A 21,875-nucleotide genomic window follows, 5' to 3' on the forward strand; every position below is an offset into this window, starting at 1 on the left:
TAAAACTTAACTACAAATCCCAAATTGGTTGAACTTGAAATTGTTCAGGCTTGTCTCCAAAACTGAATATTTTGTTACAATATTTAGTTTGACACTTTTACAAATGTGCTTTTTTATAATTTACCCACCTCACTTATTTTTAGTGTCGCTAGCAAAGGCGGTTACGGTTTTTTAACCGTTTTTATGAACATTCCGATCCTGCACGGAAAAGTCCCACAATGGACTGCTCTGCAAACTGTTGCCTAACTTTAGCAAACTTTTCTTTTCTGCGCAGGGTCTGGTTCTTACAATGTGCGCTCTTCGGCATTCAATGTACGACTGATGTAGGAGATTATTTAAAACATTCTCGAACCCTCCTGTTGCCAAAAATATGGTCACATGGTTTGCCTACAGCTCGTGAAAACGGTACCCGGATTTCATGTATGAGCAAGTCTTTCAATTTGGACGTCTATGATATGAAAGAACTTGAATCAAATTTGGGGTACTTTCCAGTAATCTGTTTTTTTTTTTCCGTTGTACTTGAAAAAATTGTGTTTTCAAATTGTAATGAAAAAAGAAAGAGTTGGTTTTGGCAGGAAAACACAGTTTAGAGGGGGAATACCGATCGGAATACAATTATAAGTAATCAACATAACTTACAGACCTTTTTTGGTAATGATGAGGAAGCAAGATATTTATGAAGGTTGTCATTATATAGACGTTAAAACAGGCCTTTTCACTGAGCATAATATGTTCTGAAAAGGGAGGAGGTTGGTACCGTTAAAAGTTTCAAATTCAATTCGTCCAATTGCTAGCTGAGTGCCTTACCCACTGAGTTGTAGACCACTTTGAAGAATGTTATCATTATGGGACTGGGACACGGTCAAGCGGCTTGATCGCAAGCACGTAGTTTATTGTCTATGGCATTTTGTGTCAAGCATTTTGACCGTGTACCGAAGCTGGCTTGCAAGCATTGCGCAATTCTACGTGCTTGCGGCGAGGCTTGATGCGAATTTATATTTTTGTGGGAATAGACAAACGACAATAGACAAATAAATATCACGTATCATAAACAATGATATAAATTGAATAAAATTGTTATAAAATAGGTACTTAGTTATTGTTTTTGTGTTCAATTTGTAGAAATCCATCTAATTTAAAAATTTTGGAAGTATTTTAGTATTTTTTAATAATTATGACAGCGGTTTTCAAGGTCATTAATAATCAAACTGTAGAATAAATAATTTTCTGAATTTTCAATGGAGAAAACATATTTTTTGTATGAATACCGCACAAGATATTCATACAAAAAATAGCTGTAGCCTGTAATACACTTTGCAAATGCTCATGGGTAAAGCGGTACCTTAACTTGTACCATTCTTGACACCAAATTCGTTTCTTTTTATTATTTTATTCAAACATAAAGCTAACGTAAGAGCCAAGAACGCTTTGTCTTTGACAGATTCCATTTTGCCGCGAGTCACGAAATGACAGGAAGGCATAGAAGTACATATACATAGACCACCACGAAATCACAGGAAGGCGTGGCCATGCTTGACGGAGAGGCTTGATGCGGGCTGTCAAGCCGCTAAGCACAGACAATAATAGACAACAATAGACAACAATAGACAAAAAAACTACGTGCTTGCGATCAAGCCGCTTGACCGTGTCCCAGTCCCATTAGTCACAGGCAGAATCAGAAAATTCTTTTCTGAATACATATTAACCTCTAAAGAAAACAGAGTCATTGAAATCGTTTTCTATTTAAACGTTTTAAACATATCGACCGATTAATTGACAGCATTATATGATTAGCAATTTAATTATTCAATCTTAATCATGTCGGTCAATGCTTTTCATTGCCAAAGTTTCATAAAATTCACTATCTAAAAAATCAAAGAGATAATATTTTGTTTGGTCAGTACATAATATATGATTTTCTTCTCAAGCCTTAGCAACAATCTTTCCTAAGTGCAGGTAAAGGGATATGATGATAGTATGCGTGGAGGGAGGACGGGGCGTGCTGGCCACCGTGTTTGTGTAGGTGTAAGAGAGATTGAATCCGGCCACTACCTCATCTCCAGGGTTAAGGGATTCTTCCGGAATGACATCCACCTTCACAGCCACCTTATTGGACTTCCTCCAAAGAATAACCCTAGAATTAATCAAATTTATGTCAAAACAATAAAAGAATCTCATTGCTTTGAGGAGTAGAACTATGATAACATCACTAAGAGATTGTAGTTATTTTATCTATTTGTAAAATATTATATATTGATGTATTGTTCCGATACTTACTTAGGGTCATCGTTATAATTTTGAGTATCATCAACATATTCGGATGCGTCATCTCGCTGGGGCAATCTCAGCTCATCTGGTGGAGGCACTAGCTGTGCTGTGCAGGCGATGAGGTTCTTTGCATACTGATTGTCAATCTGAAAATAAAATCATGTTATGGGAACAAATCAACTTTTTGAGGGAACTTTTTAAGAAATAATCAAATAAAAACATGTCATTGCATTCTCGCGATTCTTAGGTACACTTCTGTCTCAATTGTCTCAACGACAAAACATTGAGTGGTCTACTTAGGCACACAAATTACTCATGCGGCAATTCCAGGTTAATAAAATACAACCTGTTACTTGTGAAAAGCATTTAAGATTTTTCATACTAGCACAGACCCGTTAAAAATCAACATATATTATGTAATTGAAGGATTTGTGACGCTGAGAAAGTTTTCATAAAAAATATTTGAACAATATTCATTATCTTTCAAAAAAAGAAATTTACCCTTTGAATGTTAGTAAGCTTGAAAAATTACATCTGTCATTTTAACAAAAGTGTTGCATAATTTCAAAGGCGGCGATACGATGTTATGTCATTTTTTCATCAGACAAAAAACCTTTAGAATACTTGGATAAAATTACAAAAATGTATTTATTTTTATGTAGTATATTTATTTATGATTCATTTAAAGGACTCTATTTTAATTTTATTTGAATTTGTGTACAAAAATAAAAAAGAATTTTCTAGAATGTCATACTTGAAAGTGAAAATTACGCCTTTGATTCTATATATGATAGTGTAAGACTAGCAGTTAAAAACCCGCTCCGCGGGTTTTTTGCTGCCAGGCCCTGCGGGCGGCACTTAGTTGGGCTTTGCCCAGCTTGAGTGATACTAACAACAGTTACAATTAATAGGTAAATATTAGGTCATTCACAGAGAGAGGGTGAGTATATATTGTTAAAACACGGAACAGGAAGGAGTTAATGCATAATTATTATCTTTTAATTATTATATTAAAAGATAATATCTTAATACATATCTTTTTATGTATATTTTTTATGTATCTTTTTATGTATCTTCGTTTTAACATACTTATTTTAGCTAGTCTTAAATCCTGTATTCGTCTAGGATAACTTGAAACTTGTAAATTTGACTGTCCTGAAACGGGAATCCTTCCTAGTTGGACAGTCAAAATCATAAAATGTAATCAATATTATATTATAAAAAAAATAAATAAATAAATTAAATGTTCAATTTAGGCATGATATGAATGACAGTTGTTTGGGTAAAACTTTACCTCTCCCGAATAATTGCCTAAATGGGTAAAGGTAAATTAATAATTACCTTAATTACTATATAAATATATATACCTGGCAAAATGATTGTTCTATTATACATATAAGAACATGTTAGATGTTTTTTTGGCTAATTTTACAATCAACGAAGCGTTTCTAGTTTCTGATTGTGTTTCATGTTTTTTTATTGGCTTGGCAGTGCCTACATTTCCTACAAACAAAAGCGTATTATGAGCGAACTTCATATCGTTGTTCTGTCAAAATGGTGCGAAATTATTATTTACGTAAATAATACTGTATATCAATATTTTTAAAAATCGTAAATGTTAAGAGTTGTTGTTTATTGTCATTAAATGTGTATTAAAACGGTAGTTTTACGTAAATAATTACCGTTGCTTGAATAGATGAAATTGTACGTATTTGTATATCGCTCTTATGCGCTCTGTCGGCCAATAGGGAACTACTCCAGATTTGAATTCGACCAATCAGAGGGCCGAAACCGTCCAGACGCTAGCGTAATAATACTATCAGATTGTTGGTTATGTTTCTAACATTTTTACAGATTGCCACTTTTGATTCTCATTTGTTATTTTTTTATTTGTTTATATGAACAGATGCACTCTGTCATTGCGTTACATCATCATAATGGAGCTCCGTGATTGGTCGATATTATAAATTTCCAATTTGTTTCCCAATCTATAGCAGATTTCCGTGTTCGAAACTCATTGCATTTTCAAATTGAAATTCTTTGGACAAATTGTAGTTTTGGTTTAGAATTCTGATACAGAGACTTATTATGATTCGTCGACATGCAAAAACCCGTTCTGGAAGCTTTTCTGGATTCCGGGACAATCGCGAAAAACTGTTTATGACACATATTATGTAAAATTAATCTAATATAATGATACAATGACAAAAGGTAACATATTTCATTATTGAGAGGTCCACAAATATTAATAATCATAACAAAAATATCGCCTTTTTTGACAGATCAGATGTTGGAAAATGAACTTTGAATTTCATCGATAGATAATAATAATAATAATAATTGGATGACTTGTATGGCGCCGTTTTTGTGCAAAATCACCTCAAGGGCGCGGTAATGATCTTTTAATTCACCACAAAACTGAATCTCATTTTTGTCAAAATACCTCCAGAGCGGGTTTTGCAACGCAATGATTGTTTAGAGTTTGAAATCTTCAATATTGCCACATTTAGGCTGGCCGCATACATACGTTTTCCGTATTCGATTTACGAATTCGTTTTCCGTATTCGGAATTCCGTGAGACTAGCGCAAACGTTCGTTTTTCTTCATTCGGAATGTATAAACGTCAGAACCAGTGTTGCCAACAAGGGCGATATATCGCCATTTAGGCTACTCAGAGCGAGAAGAATCGGCGCCGAAAAAATCTAAAAGGCGACTGGTCGCCAATTAAGCTACTTCAAAAACATCAATTTTAAACATGTCCCGAAATTCTCTAGCCACCCCCCCCCCCATGAAATTTATTTTTCGGGGACAAATTTTATATTTTCTTGAAATTCTCTAGCCACCCTCCCCATGAATTTTTTTTATTTTCTGGGGACAAATTTTATTTTTTTGAAATTCTCTAGCCTCCCCCCCCCCACGAATTTTTTTTATTTTCACGTAAAAACATCAATTTTAAACATGTCCCACCTAACAGCAAATTCGGCTACTTTACGCTACCTTATGTATGAGAAACGGCGATATTAGGTCAAGATCCGTTGGCAACACTGAATTACGAATGGAAATTTCCGTACGTTTGCGTCGGCACAAACAAACTGTATGCAATAGCTGCGTTCCACATGACGTCATTAGGTTTTTTCCATTCGTTTTCTCCGAACGCGCCGGCTGGCATTCGGAACGTGTGTAAGGAATTTGTTCCGTTCGGAACTAAAACGAACGTGTGCGGCAGTTAATGTATTTTCTACTGATTCCGTGCATGTCCGAATACGGAAAACGAATTCGGAAATCGAATACGAAAAACGTATGTATGCGGCCAGCCTTATAAATCATTTTATAAAGAATTATCAATTAATAAAATAATTTCGATATCTACTGTATTGTTAATCTGATATGATTTATACTCATAAGTTCCAATTTAAAAAAATAAAAATTCATTAAACTTGAGCATTTTTAAAAAACTACGCAAGGTATACAATTTAAAATCACGCACTCGTGCATTGACAACCGAAATTTTTTACCTCCTGGAACTTGGTTTTGCCTTCATCAACTCCTTCAGACGGGGTATCTTGAGCAAGTTCTTGCAAATTGGATATTGGCTGTAACTGTATAGTGGTATCATGTCCCGTGGGATTGGACAGTTTGAGGACCAACTGACTCGCTTTCCCGGGCTGTAACGGTTCACAGGATATGATCCGCACTTCGGGAATATGATAGCTGCAAATTATAAAAAAACAAATAAAATTAAAAATATTAATGTTCGTTTGTTCAAAATCTTAAATCTCCAAAAGTTCTTCACCGATTGCTTTGAAATTTTGACAAAACGTTGCATTTGAATACGCGTGTGTTTTTAAATATACATATATACTATGTAGATATATGCACTAGTATCTACATATACTATGTAGATATATGTACTAGTATCTACATATACTATGTAGATATATGTACTAGTATCTACATATACTATGTAGATATGTGTAGGTACTAGTATCTACATATACTATGTAGATATGTGTAGGTACTAGTATCTACATATACTATGTAGATGTCATCTGTGACAGGTAAAAACATGATTTTTTTTAAACAGCGCCATCTGTTGGAAGTAAAAGCAATATTATTTCTCTATCTGCACAGACAGACTGAGCCATAGTAACGCGTGGCGGGTTGCAGCTAGTAAAAAATAAATAAGTTATCAAAAAATGTATGATTTACACATACGCCGCCTGAACAAATTCACTCTGTCAACTAGCATACGCCAAGCTATGTCAGTGTTTTTAACTTGTGAATTGAAATAATCTCTACAGCTTTCCGCTTGCGGGCTTTGTTTGCTTTACAAATTCATTAGTGATTAGGGTCAATCCGCGCCAAATCATCCAGAAAATTTTGGATTTGTCACCCACCATCTCAGATTTTGATGAAACTTTAAATTTTTAATCCTTCCATATAGATAAGAAAATAAACCAAATTTTACCTTCCTACCTCAACTAGTTTTTTTTTTATGGGCAGTTGAAGTTTGGGCAAAATAAGCGTTTTTACATATTCCGAGCACTCCGGAAGAGCTTGTACCTTCAATGAAAAAAAATTGTATCTTTGTCATTTATAGTGCAAATGCAATGAAAATTTTCAATATTATCAATAAAACTATGCTGATTGCAGAAAAAATAAATAAACCCTTTACATTTATCTACTTGACTTTAAAAAATTACCAAAAGTAATTTTTTAAGTAATTTTTGGGACGGAAAAGGTACTTTACAAAAAAGCAATATCTCGGGAAGGTACAGTGTTAATGAAGTAATTTTTTTTTTATTCATATCTACAAATAGCATAGAATCACATACAAAAATAAAATTCATGGCATTTTACTTGCTTCAATAAATAAAATCCATTTTAAACTTTTTTCAAACTTTTTGTAATTTTTTTTTTATTCTTATCTACAATAAACATAGTACAACCTAAAAAAATAAAACTCCTGGTATTTTGTGTGCTTCACAGTGTAGAAACGTTTTTAAAATGAGAAATCTTAATCATACAGAATTGTTCCAAGTTTTTTAAAATCTAGATACTGTATTTGCAAATAAAAAAAGTCAAACTTATTCGGTCCTTTACAACATGCTGGTAAGCTTGCAATGTAAGCTTAAGGCACCAACAAAATAATGTACCTTGTTCCTTACCCTGAATGCATACACCATAGCAATATTTTATACCAAGATCAACTTTTTAACTCTTTTCAATACAAAGTTAACTCTTTAAAAAACAAATACAATAAAAATAAAACAGGCAATGTAGGATTAGGTTAAATGAAAGTACATTACAATAATATTGTTTACAAATAAATGTTCAAGTTCATTTTTTACTTTTATTCTTGATCTGACCCATAAGATGGTTGAACTTTTGATCAGCATGATGAACGTCTTTTTCAAGAAAGTAGTAAGCTCTTCCTGAACCTTTTGTTGTGGGAGGGTCAACGATATTAAAAATATTTTGTAGTGGAACAAAACAAATATCTTCTTTTTGATGTGGCCAGTAAAAGGATGGAGCTGGGCCAAAAGGATGCATAAACTTGATTGATACATCACACTCGTCTTCATCTTTGGAAACCACAAGTCCAAAAAACCAATGGTTGTCATATACGCAAGCTACATAAGAGTTTGTACAAATTTGTACCATACTTAGTTGCTCAGAGCGATTTCGTTCCCCACTGAAGTTAAAAATCAAAGCATAATCTGAATCTGAACTTATCCTTTTTGTGCCAACTTCATTTTCAGACAGAGGAACAAAGCAGTGGAAACCTCGAGTGCCTGGTATTGTTTTAGCTTGTGAAAAACGCTGCTGTAATTGTTGCCTGCAAGTGAATAAGCTTTCTTTTCTCAGCAAGTAAAAATATATATTTTCTACTCTCGACTGACAAAACTTAAAAGTTTTGTCTACAGTTGTGATAGTGTTGCCAGGGCCAAGTTGCAAACTTGTAACTTGTGTTTCCAATTTTTTTTTAACCAACTCAACAAGCCTGTCCATGTCATTAGCTTTTTCTTGAATACATCTTGGTATTTTTGCATCACATTTTACTGGGGAAAATTCTTTTTCTAAAACTTTACTTACTTTTTTCTTTAAGGTTGAACAAGCAGAATCTAACTTCCGTTTAGCGTAACTAGACTTACTGTGGGATGGTATTGCATGTAGTTTAAATGGAGATTCTCCAATGTCAGTTAAAGAAGTGTTGATTTCTTATAAAAAAATTTCTTTGTTTAAAACATTTTCAACTTCACTTATGTCTTCTTGAAAAGTGTTAAGCTATTCAATTTCATTGTTAAGGTTTTGGCTCTTACTAATTTTTGCTCTGCATGCATTACAAATTTTTTGTCCAGGGATTGCTTTATTAGTTACTTTTAGAATGGTATTAATGTTCTCTGAAAATTCCAAGGATACTGTTCTTAAAGTTTTTGTAATTTTCCTTTTGTGGCTTTGGAACGGGTCAAAACAAGCTTTTTGAAATGTTTCATATTTATTTAAGTTAAATATTCTGTGGTGCTCACAAATGTTGAAAACCAAGTCTGTAGATACAAAACTTCTTTGTTGAATAAGCTTTTTTTCAAATTCACTTAACAAATCCACACTCGTTAATTTCTCTGACTTAGTATAACTTTTTTTGTGACATTCAGTACCATTATGTTGTCCCACACTACATTTAACTAAACTTGTTTCGATTAGAGACATTTTAACAACGTACACCATAACATGAAACAACTACTGTATTTATATAGATGATCACTGCTTTGAAGCTGACTCAGAACTAAGCATGTCAGAGGAAACAAAGCATGTAGTATCCTGCAAACTTAGTGATGAGGCAGATAGTAATTTTCATGTTCTGTCTTGTTCTTGTTGCAGATACATCATTTCCATGTAGTGACTTGTCTCTAGGACTGTTTCTTTGATATTAGTCCATTCATTCAACCTATATTACTAGCTATATACCTAAACTATAACTTGCCCAGTTACAAACTAAAAATAGATATAAAAAAATCACAAAAAGTTTGAAAAAAGTTTAAAATGGATTTTATTTATTTTTGTATCTAGATTTAAAAAAACCTAGAACAATTCTGTATGATAAAGATTTCTTATTTTAAAAACGTTTCTACACTGTGAAGCACACAAAATACCAGGAGTTTTATTTTTTTAGGTTGTACTATGTTTATTGTAGATAAGAATAAAAAAAAAATTACAAAAAGTTAGAAAAAAGTTTAAAATGGATTTTATTTATTGAAGCAAGTAAAATGCCATGAATTTTATTTTTGTATGTGATTCTATGCTATTTGTAGATATGAATAAAAATAAAAATTACTTCATTAACACTGTACCTTCCCGAGATATTGCTTTTTTGTAAAGTACCTTTTCCGTCCCAAAAATTACTTAAAAAATTACTTTTGGTAATTTTTTAAAGTCAAGTAGATAAATGTGAAGGGTTTATTTATTTTTTTCTGCAATCAGCATAGTTTTCTTGATAATATTGAAAATTTTCATTGCATTTGCACTATAAATGACAAAGATACAATTTTTTTTCATTGAAGGTACAAGCTCTTCCGGAGTGCTCGGAATATGTAAAAACGCTTATGTTGCCCAAACTTCAACTGCCCATAAAAAAAAAAACGAGTTGAGGTAGGAAGGTAAAATTTGGTATATTTTCTTATCTATATGGAAGGATTAAAAATTTAAAGTTTCATCAAAATCTGAGATGGTGGGTGACATGGCCTGGATGATTTGGTGCGGATTGACCCGATATCCAAATCATGTACGTGGTAAATATTTAAATCCTGAAGTGTATTCCATAATGTCTTTTTGACATATATATAATAAACACCTACAGAATACCAGAAAGTGACCCGCCATCGTTCACTAATATAAATAAACAAAAAGATAATTTAATAAATACGCACTTCTCACATTATGTCAATGGATCTTTGCAATGATTCTCCAACATTTTTCCCATTGTAAGATAAAATATATTATACTATATTATACTTTATTTTCTTTTACACTAATTCATTTTTTCAAGTTTTGTGTTTGAACAAAACATAACAGTTTATATTCCAACTATTTTCTCAAATTCGTAGTAAAGATCGAGAATTAATTCTCCCACATTTTCTTCACTCAGATCGCGTGTTGAATATTTATTATTAAGGATTTAGGGATATTAAAAGTAACATTTTTTTTATCCGATTCTACAACCTTCATGTAACCTAAGCAGCAATCCACACTGCACTCCCAAAAATGACAGTCTGGGTGGAGTTAATGTAGAAAAATACGCAAAAGAAAAAAAAATCGAATTAGATAATTTTAACCCTTGAGACGTTGTTGATTTGCACGGATCGAACCTTCTACAAGCTTCCATTTTTTCAAAGACAATAACAAGCACTATTTCGTTCTCTTTCTGACATAAAAGAAATAATTAATTTTTAGATGAGAGGAAGAGAGATATATGCATTTTAATAATGTGCGGTCGTTCTGGGACAAATATGGTCTTAGGAGAGTATAATGCGCGCACGGCATTTGGGACTATTTGGGTCTTAGAAGGTCCCAAGGGTTAACTATTTGAAAGTAAAACAAATGAAGAAACTCGGATTTGAAGCATTATTTTGAAATCACCCTTCATTTAATCCGGTGTAATCATAAAATATTTCTGCTCTGCAGGGTTAAAACATCTGTTGTTCAACCCTAAACACCAGAAAAAACTTTAACCCTAAAATAGCCGAAAAATTTTTTTTTTTTGGTTTTTTTTTTTTTTTGTGAAAATGCTCAAATCAAAAAACTTTATGTTTATTTGGGTTCCCCATGTGGTGTAGATTCTCCAATTTCCTGCTTGTACTACGAGTTTCCGGACACCGTGTATATGTGTATATTGATAGTCAACCGAAGTTTATCTGACACCTTGGAGGCTGTGCTAAAAGCTGCGGTTTTTGTCTACCGGCTCCAGGAATCATATGCTGACGATACTCGCAAATATCTCTCACTGCCCATAGATGATGGAGTTAATCAATATAATATTGACATAGGATCGATCGACCTGATATAAATTGAACAAATATCACATATTATAATATAATACCAACCTAATCTAACTTAAATGGTACAAGATTGAATAAATGATACTTACTAAGCAAACAGTTGTATTTTAAACTTGATGGAGCCAGGATTGTACTCAGGTTTGGTGACATTGTGGTCGCACTGGCGGCACCTCTGCGACCTCTTGATGAACAGCTGTTTTGCCGAGGGATACAGGTTCTCCACAGTCGTAGGCTGGTATTCGGGCTGGGCTAAGCGCTGCTCCATATTCGTAACTTAAATAATAAAAAATATCACAATTTAAAATAATTTTTTTATCGTCATTCAGTACAATTGGATGGAGAATTCAACCAATAATTAAATAAAAATAGCATTATCAAAATAATGTTTTTTATATGCAGATCCATTCAAATTAAGTGCCATGGATCCAACAAAAAAAATCTCAACCACAGATGACAGTACAAGGCCTATGGTGACCCCCCGGTAGCGAGCTCAGTACAAGTCGGCCATTACTTCACTGAAACTGATGATTCGTGCAATCAGCGCTTGGCATATTTGTCATTATTATGGCGATAAAGTTTTATTTCGGCATTGTGTTATTTCTTAATATGTAGTAACATGTCTGATTTTTTAATTCAAAAAATTTATAAGTAAAATGAAAAAATATTGATATGTATGGAAAGATTAAGATATATATATTTTTTTAATATATATTGTACTCAAAACTTATGAATGAATTGATCAAAATACATAAAGTATCTTGCCTATTGATTGAAATACCTTATTACAATAAAATTTATTTGTAATTTTTTAATCATAAAAAAATAATAATATTTCACAAGTCAAAATATTTAACAAACAAATGTAGATATAATATGTCTCAACGACATCTAGTGAGAAATTTAGCACTAACAAAGCCTTTCCTACAAAAATAAAGTTGGTTGTTTACAAGTGAAAAAAAAAATAATAAGCACTAATTGTTGATTGGAGTACTAGTACAATTTGAATTATTTAGCGTGTTGGGAATAAGCCGACGTAGCTCAGTCGTCCAGAGCACCTGACCGGATATCAGAAGGTGGGAGTTCAATTCCCGTCGGCGGCATTTATTTTTACTCGGGAGATATTTTCAATTTGTATGGACAATTCAGGCGACTAATTTTTGCTTATAATATGATTTGTTAAAATTTATTTGATTTTAAATGTGTGCTCGTTACAATCAAATGAAATGTTTAACAGCCCTCATCGCAGAACTCACTTTTTTACATGACGCTGTTTTTCTGCATAGGGGCTCGATTGAAGGCGTTGCACGAATAATGATGAATGACACATTTTAAAAATGTATTTTAATTCAAACATGCAGTTGTTCGTTCAAGAAACACAATCTTCTTTCTAAATAAAAATGTAAATATTTGTTTGTTTAAAATCTTAAATCTCCGAAAGATCTTCACGGATTGCTTTGAAATTTTGACACAATGTTGCATTCGAATATGAATGTATTTTTATATACCTACATTATGTAGATGTCACCCGTGACAAAAAGGTGAGGTAAAAGCATGCTCCACCTGTTGGACGTACAAGCAACAAGCACAGACAGACTGAGCCATAGCAACGCATGGCGGGGTACAGATAGTTAAATAATAATTTATCATAAAAAAAAATCAAATTAATTTAACCCCTATTGTGCAGTTGGCTACATTTGAAGTCCAGTGAAAATATGACTACCTTGGAGATCACTGCAGTGTGTTGTGTGTAGAGATAGGTTTTAGATGTTTTGAACGCATTTCGTTAATGTCCATGAAAATCACAAAAACAAAAAAGTTCATTTTGTAAAAGTGTGTCTATTATTTCTAATTTAAATTTAATTTTTCTTCTCTTTTTTTTTCTAATTTAATTTTTCAAATTTTACCCGCTTCAGAGTAAGATTTTTATGTATACCTCAAAAAACATTTTTTTTCTAAAGGAATTCATAGTACGTATTATAAAAAACTTTGTTAAAAAAAAAATGGAACAATTTTAAAAAAAAAGATTGAATTAATCATAATGATATTAATAATAATATTTTTTTTTTTAAATTAATAAATAATGATTAACTCTTTGCACGCGGCCGTATCAACTGTTGTTACGGCAAAAAGTCCATACTCACACGCGGCTGTATCAACAGTTGATACGGAAACTTTGAATGCCGATATTCCAGCGGTCTTTTGACATAAATTTATTTCCCGCTCGCTTGAACATTCGTAGAACTATCACGATGCTGACATCTACAAGAATTTCTCGAAAATAAAATTGTATTTCATTAAAAAACATCGATAATCAAGTTAGCCTTTTTGCGCCATCGAGTGCTATAGTTTTAAATTTTGTCAACGGATGGCGTTAGTTCAATTTTGTTATTATATTAAGTGACATAAAATTTAAGTGTCGAGTTTTAGAAAAAGTTTTCATAACAAAAAATGATAAGTGCTCATGGTGTTCCACTTGTGTCTATCAACGCAGTGGCCTAAGTACACACACGCCGAGTGAATGGCGGGACCACATTCAAAAGATACGGTACGTCTTTTCATGAAATTTTATGATTTTGTTTTTATAAACATCTGAGAGTGTTGACACACGAGGATTTGTTATCATATTGTGGAGAATAATCTGTTCTGTCTATATAGTCCAATAAATCATGCCAGAATGCTATAATTTGACATTTAATTGCGTGCATATGTCTTTGAAAATATGTACCGCGTACGGGTATAGATAAAACGGAGCAAATTAACGCGTTCAAAAGGTTAATGGGAGGATTTCTACAAACACTGCTGCACGATATACGTCCATACTCCTTTAAGCATAATTATTTATGGACGTACATGGGGCGGCCATACACTTCTAAAGGTTAAGTGTCATTTACCTGACACTGAGAGATCTATTGATATGCGTCGTTAATGAGGAAGAAAACGCTACAATGGAGCGGTACACCTTCATAATGGTTTCAAGGGACCAGTATAAAAAACTTCTTAAATGGGAAAGTATTATGAAATATGGAAATTCAAACCAGCAAAAAATAAGAAATGACTTACCGTATTTCAGATTGACCTCTTTGGTGAAGATATCCTCAGGCAGGTCATTGGGGTCAGCCGTGGGGATGGAGGGGGAGGCGATGGGGGTCCCCTCGGAGGCCCCGCCCACCAATGAGCTGGCGCCTCCAACACGTGCGCGCGCCATGGCGCTTGTCAGCCCTATCTTGTCCTGGAAGCATGGAAAAAGGTAGACTTTAACAAATGTTCCTTCATATTTAAAAAAAGAGAGTAAAAAGCGTTGCCCAAAGAAGCGAAGCTAGCAGTCCACAATGGAGTGCTAGTACCTACCCTGATGTATGGCAGTGAGACAACTGGCAGAGGAAAGATGAAAGTAGACTGAATGCTGTAGAAATAAGATCCCTGAGGCGTATGTGTGATAAAACCATGTACATATGATTGTGTGAGAAATGTGGAGATCTACAAATAATGCAAGGCTGATATGGTTTGGGTTTTTAGAGCAAATGAATGAAGAAAGATAGAAGAAATGTGAATAGTAAAAGAAGTCAGGAACGCCGGAGAAAACATGACGTGAACCAGGTACTTAAGTAGGACCATCTCAGAATAATAGAAGGGTATGTATGGATAAGAATGAGGCAACGAGTTTGTGCAAAGACCACCTTAAGGCGAAGCATTATGAAGTGATGCAAAATCATATGTTTTTGGTTTGAAAATTTGATCGCTTAGAAATATTTGAGATACTTTAATTAGATACTGAGAGTAGAATACATCTTGACCTTTGAAATTATCAAGCATATTTATAACCCAAAAATAAAAGTGTAAATATATATAAAAATACTTTGAAGTTAAAAATCTTCTATTTATGAACCCATTTTCGGTTATGGTTTTATTGTATAAGTTGGCAAATGTTGTTTATTTATTTATTTGTACACGCCCAATTAGGGCTTTTACATATGATACAATTAAAAATACATTTGATATAATCAGAGAGTAAAAGAGATATAGCAATAAAATATGTACCAAATATAGAAATATTAACTAAACGCAACAAACAGAGTAAACTATAGGATGCACATTCCTATAAATTTGGATACATTGAAAATTTATAAACATTACAAAGCTATCAAGATAGACATACAGATTTAATAACAATGTTTTTATAGGCTGATAGACATTCAGTACCGTTGGTGTTCATGTAATATTTATTCCCTGTACTGTGCAGTCGGTTCATTACTGAATTTATTTCTGCTTTGGTACCTGCAATGTTACAATGGTAAGGTACCTTCTGACGAACCATTCTACTAGGCACATGAAAGTCAATCAGCCTAAGGAGTTCAGGGGAGTCAAACATGTTATTAACAATTTTATAAAGAAAAAATAGATCGGAACATATTCTTCTATCTTTTAATGTGGCAAGGGCCATGACTTTCAACAGTGAGGTGTAGTTATGTTTTCCATAGGAATTCCTAATCTATAATTTATGTTTCGTAAAAATTTATGTTGGATTTGCTCGATAGATTTTTCATGAATATTGTAAAATGGATTCCAAATGGTTGAGTTGAATTCTAAATGGCTTCTGACAATGGATGAATACAATATTTTTATACAAGTTTTTAAATTTTTGCAATCTTTTGAAGTTCTTAATATTTATTTATTTATTTATTTATTTATTTATTAGATACAAATAATTACATACATATTAAGGAAGCTTTGGCTGTCCAACTAGGAAATTTTCCCGTTTTAGGACAGCCAAATTGCCTGGTTTAGTTAACATTTGTACACGCTGCTGTTATGAATTATATTTCCATACTTTACATTAATAGTTACGCTAGTAATATAGTCTATATACATATATATTTATCAAAGTTATCAAAATAAAAACTTTTTCAGACATATTTGTACACCCGAATATTAGTTTCTTTTATGAAAACACCTGATAAATTTTATCAAGGTACATGTAATAATATGCAATTAAGGAACACTGTATCAGGGTACATGATAACATATTGGATTAATTCAATTTAAAGTTACAATATAAGAAAAATATTAGGTGGGTTTCTTAATTTGATCGCTGTTACTGTGCTGTGTATTAATTTACATAATCAAGGTACATATAATATAATATACATAATCAAGAAACATATAAACAAGGTACATGAAAACATATTGTATAAACATTATCAATCACAAAAATTATCATTCGCATTGTATAAATCAGATGCATGGTAGGAATTTTTTATTTAACTGCCAATAACGATGAATAAATGTGAGTACAGAACATTTTCGTTTATCTGTTGGTCATCATAAGTTCGCTTTCGACTCTTCCCAAGTCTAGAAGCCAATAATAAACTAATTTACGCAGAATGCTTATGCTTTTCGATTTCCATAAATCGGGTAAGAGGTTGAATAATTTTGGACCAAGGTAATAGAATTGTCTTTGGGCAAAAGATGTCATAGTAGTAGGTGGAACAACTGGATTCCTCCTTGAATGTCTAGTGTCGTGATAATGATCAATGGAAGGGTAGTGGTGACGTTGTTTTTGAGTGTGTAATATAATTTTTTTTATGTATAGTTGCCTGACATCAAGAACTCGTATCTCTTTGAATAATACATCACTGGGGTACCTAAATGGTTTTTTTAGGATGACCCTTAGCAGTGATTTCTGTGCTTTTGCTAAGGGATCCAGTATTGTTTTGATACATCCGCCCCATCCCAAAGATGCATATTCAAGTAATGAGTTACACAGAGCATAATATAAACATTTAAGATCTTTTATGCAGAGAATATTTCTAATGCCCAGGAAAAGATGAGTAAGTTTTCTGACTTTTGTGGAAATTGAGTCTATATGTAGGTCCCATCTCAGAAATTTGTCTATCATAATTCCTAGATATTTTATACTATCTACGCATTCTAGGGTGTTACAATTACAAGTAGTTAGGTTATTGCAGTGGTGTATAATAATGTTTTGTGTTTCTTTCGGTTGTCCCGCTTGAGTTGCACTGAAGCGGATGAATTTTGTTTTCTCCGTGTTGAGTGTGAGTAGATTATTATCAAGCCATTGTTTAACACTGTTTATACCAGCTTCTGCTTTACTGTGAACTTCATTCCAGTTTTTACCTTTAAATAACAAGACCGTATCGTCTGCAAAGGTAATAATGTGGTCGGCAAGGGAACTGTTACATAGCTCATTAATATATATATTAAACAAAATTGGCCCTAGAGTACTTCCCTGAGGTACACCAAATTTAATATTTGCTGAATCGCTTAGAGTATCATTAATGTTCACTCTTTGGCTTCTGTTTTCTAAATAACTAACCATCCACTTTAATAGTTGACCCTGTATTCCAACGCACTGTAGTTTTTTCAACAGAATTTTATGTGATATAGTGTCGAACGCTTTGGCTAGATCCAGGAATAGTGCAGTACATTTAATTCCTCCATCGATATTATTAGAGATGATTTTTGTCAGGTTAGCGATAGCGTTTTCTGTGCTTAAACCTGGTCGGAAGCCGTATTGTCTATTAGAAAGAATGTTATTATCTTCCAGATATGTGCTAGGGCGATTTTTTACAATTTTTTCAATAATTTTCGAGACCGAATTTAGCAAAGAAACTGGCCGGTAATTATGTACATGCGATTTGTCACCATTTTTGTGAAGCAATATAACTACTGAATGTTTTAAATGATTGGGGAATATTCCTGATTTAAGGCTTAGATTCGAAATGAACGCGATCGGTATTGCGATTGAGGATTTAATAAGTTTTAACAGATTTGATGAAACTTTATCAGGACCACAAGCATTTGATGACTTAAGATCGTCAATTATTTTCATGACTTCGTTTGTCGTTGTTTGTACATTGTCTATTGTCTATGAAACCCAACATTTGCATCGCTTTAGTGGTTATATTGTTAATGAGGGAGATAAATGTTAATTTGGTGTCAAATATTATCCCCAGGTCTTTTATTTCGGGTACAGATACTAAGACTTGATTGTTCATACAGTATGTGAAAATCAATGGGTTCTTCTTCCTATAAAATCTCATGAATTGACACTTTTTTACATTAAGGGTTAATTTATTTAGGATACACCAATCAGAAAAGCTAATGAGATTTGATTGAAATAATAAGCAGTCATTAATATCGTCAATAATTCGGTAAATTTTCATATCATCTGCGAACATCAAAATAAAGACATGTGTAAATATATTTGTAACGTCATTTATAAATATGTAAAAAAGAATGGGTCCTAGATGTGAGCCCTGGGGCACGCCTCTTGTAGCTTTAAAAGTGTAGGACAGTTGACCTTTGATGCAGACAGTAAGCTCTCGATTAGACAGACAATTCTTAAACCAGGATAGTACGTTACCGGTTATGCCAATTTTCGCTAGTTTAGAAATGATCGTAAAACATTTTAATATTTGTGCTTAAATTTTGCAAAATAAAAGGAAACACGCTTCTTGGCGATGTTTTTTCTATCAAAACAGGTGGCTGGTGTTGAGCAGGAATTTAAACGTCATAGCCATCCACTTAAGGAGTGTCATTGTTAGCGGCCCGATTCCGAATGTTAAACGACGTGGTGCATCGCCTTAAGCATACGTGTGTGATCGAGTGGCACCCAAGACAAAGTCTCCAATTCTCGACGGCGCCAATCTCCATTTGATCAATAAGTACCTAAATCTCTCTGGCTTTCTTTAATTAATTTTGTATTTTGTCTGCATCATAAATTACGACCATAATTTTAGTATACTAATAATTCGTAGCTTATATGTTTATGTTATTGCAACAAAAAAAATTAGTTTAAATTCAGAACAAGATATTACAAGTTTTAAGTGACAAATAAAAAATGTCAAAAAGGAGGTGCGCATGGTGGATTTCTGAGCTGATTTGTTGAGTTGTGTAGGTAATAAGAGTTACAATTTTTTTATTGATATCAAGTTTAAATTGTAGAACTCCATTTTAATTTTTTTTTGTTTTAATATTTATTTTATAATTTGTAACATTATTTAATTTATAAAAACAGTTGATTAACGGAATTGGCTTATTATTATCATTGAGTGAGTGATTTTTACTAAGGAGATATTTGGCAAATTGAGGCTATATTTTATTTTTATTTTTTAACTATGTGTTCTTTGAATCTAGAAAGGAACGGCCAGTTTGTCCAAAATATACAGCATTGCATTTGTCACATTGGAGTTTTTTAAATACTACTATTTTTTTTTAGTTTGGTTATTTACTTTTTGTGTTTTTAAGAGATAATCCTAAATTATTGTTTGTGCAGAATGCAATATCCAGGCCACAATTTCTAAGAACTTTTGCAATTTTATTATAGGTTGGTCCGGGGAGTTCTAAATACCCAAATTTATTGTTGGTTTAATTATTAACCGCTAGGAAAATTAAACTAAGGTTATTTTTGTTTTTTCATGATTAATTATTTTTCTATATCTCTACCTTTGAAGTCGTTATTTTTAGCAATTGTTAAAATTGTTTATTCTTTTCCGAGTAACAAAAACCGTACAATCCATTTAAGAATGGTGCCAAAGCACTTAAAGGGCTAAAATCGTGCTAAGTTGTATTAGTAATACCAAGATTGTTCAATTGAGCTACATTCTTTTAACTCAGCCAGCAATCATTTGGATTATATGGCGAAAGCGGCAAAATTACTAAACAGCGTAAACTTACAGTTAAAGTCATGTATTTGCCGCTCATGACAAACTTCTTGCGCTCTTTCTCCAACTTGTTCTGTTTCTCCTGCAGCGCCAGGCTCTTGTAGTGGTCCTGCAGCAGCGAGATGCGCTGCGAGTATAGGCTCATGTGTTCCGGCCACCCACCCGTAGCTGGAAGGTTATTAACATACATACTTGGTTTATTATTTATATTTAATTAGTCAATAATACGACTTATAAAACTTAGTTGATGCTGGAAAGCTGCAGAATTGTAATATGACAATATTTTGTCTGACCTTTAAGACGGTTCTTATCGAAGAAAATTATTGACAGGGAGTATAGTTGTCTGACATGCAATATCTGTCACAATGATATTGTTATAATGACAGATGATTATATAGGTATATTCTGACAGGGAAATTGGATATTTCAAACATCTCTTATTTTCTAGGATCTATGCATAAGTTACTGTAATTATACAAATCACTTTATGGCAATCTTCTAAAGTATCACCAAGCTATCAGAAAATCAAACTAGTACGATCTGAAGTAAATGATCACGCCATTTTACAGCTGTCAAACTAGTATTCACAGGTACCAAATTATTAAGCAAATCATATTAGGTGACACCCGAGCTGTCTGTGATCCATTAACGTTTTATCTATCAGCTTATTTCACAGATAAAAATTGTTAAATGGAAAGCTAAATTTATTTGTACATTTTAAAATCGGCCTGAAGTGAATTTATATGATTGTTTACTTACCAACAGGTTGATCAGGCATACCAATATCCCTCGAAGTCCACCGGCAGTTAAAGCATGATAGATAGTACATCTTCTTCGGGAGCGCCTTGGGGTCAGGTTTGGACTCCGCTGGCTTGGAAGGAGCAGCTTCACCCTCCACCCCCTGAGGGGTCCTGGGAGGCTGCATGACGCTCGTTGCCCTAGTCGAAAGGGTGTGGAAGCAGCTAGGGCAGTCAAAACAACTTCCACATCGGTTCTTCTTTAGCCGAGCCTCCGATGACGGCATGTTCTCCAAGCAGTTTGCGCAATACAAGGAATCCACCTATAAAATTATAGTTAAATAAGCTATTAGGATTGATTTTTTAATGAGGGCAGCCAAGAATCGTTAAAACTTGAGATGTTTGATGGGTGCCTGTGCACAAGGCTAAACACCGGAAGGCTCATAATTAAAATGAAGAATTAGAATTGATTGACTTTGTAGATATTATGTACAACCCCGAATGTTTACGAACCTCATGACAGATGCAAAATCCGCACCGGACTTTCAAGCAATGTCTACAAAAATAAATGTTTGTTATCGGCTTGAGTTTTCCACAAGTGCACGCATATTTAACATAGTCTGGTTGAATTAAATACGCCATTTTAGTCGAAATTCGATATTAGTGCTAATGGTAATGAGAAATCAAAACCCAACACCCAGCAAGACAGTTTCTAAGGTTTGACAGCTCGATGACATTCACCGTCACCACCGTTTTTGTCTATGATGGATGACATCAGAAAATCGTCTATGGACATTTAAAGTGTTACCATATTGTGAAATAGAGAGTGATACCTACCTACTCGATATCGGGTGTCAATTTGGAATCCAAATAGATTCTCTATTCTTGTTTGAAATAATATTATGTTTAAATTTGTCAGTGCCACACCACGTGACGAGTGTAGCAATACAAATCAGAACTACGTATTGAAGTTTGTTGTATTAGCAGACATCCTCCATATTTTTTTTAAAACGAATAACGTTTCCTCAAAATGAACTCAATATATTTTTTTATTTTATTTTGTACGATATTTTTTTTACATTTCATAGTTATCCAGTAATGTTGGCATCACTGGGTGACTTACCCGTGCT

General features: G+C 33.3%; 1 protein-coding gene across 1 annotated transcript; it reads right to left on the reverse strand.

The window, feature by feature from the left end:
- Positions 1 to 1,284: 1,284 nt before the first annotated feature.
- Positions 1,285 to 21,489, reverse strand: DCTN4-p62 (dynactin subunit 4). The gene is made up of 8 exons (XM_089632851.1): positions 21,259 to 21,489; positions 20,768 to 21,068; positions 20,022 to 20,176; positions 14,385 to 14,553; positions 11,414 to 11,597; positions 5,784 to 5,979; positions 2,278 to 2,414; positions 1,285 to 2,134 (listed from the first exon to the last, which is right to left on the reverse strand). The coding sequence occupies exons 1-8, from the start codon at positions 21,385 to 21,387 to the stop codon at positions 1,924 to 1,926; spliced, it is 1,482 nt and encodes a 493-aa protein (XP_089488977.1). The 5' UTR covers positions 21,388 to 21,489; the 3' UTR covers positions 1,285 to 1,923.
- Between the last annotated feature and the right edge of the window lie 386 nt (positions 21,490 to 21,875).

Source organism: Hesperophylax consimilis, chromosome 6 (genome assembly GCF_061612785.1).
Source record: "Hesperophylax consimilis isolate HC1 chromosome 6, BYU_Hcon_1.0, whole genome shotgun sequence".
In the NCBI taxonomy this organism is placed as follows: Eukaryota; Metazoa; Arthropoda; class Insecta; order Trichoptera; family Limnephilidae; genus Hesperophylax; species Hesperophylax consimilis.

What these genes read in the sequence shown, in the direction of transcription:
- DCTN4-p62 (XM_089632851.1), bottom strand. Translation starts at nt 21,387, where the DNA reads ATGGCGTATTTAATTCAACCAGACTATGTTAAATATGCGTGCACTTGT. An exon ending in GCAAATACATGACTTTAACT is followed by an intron (nt 14,554 to 20,021) that starts GTAAGTTTACGC and finishes CCATGCTTCCAG; the next exon opens with GACAAGATAGGGCTGACAAG. An exon ending in AGAGGTCAATCTGAAATACG is followed by an intron (nt 11,598 to 14,384) that starts GTAAGTCATTTC and finishes TTATTATTTAAG; the next exon opens with TTACGAATATGGAGCAGCGC.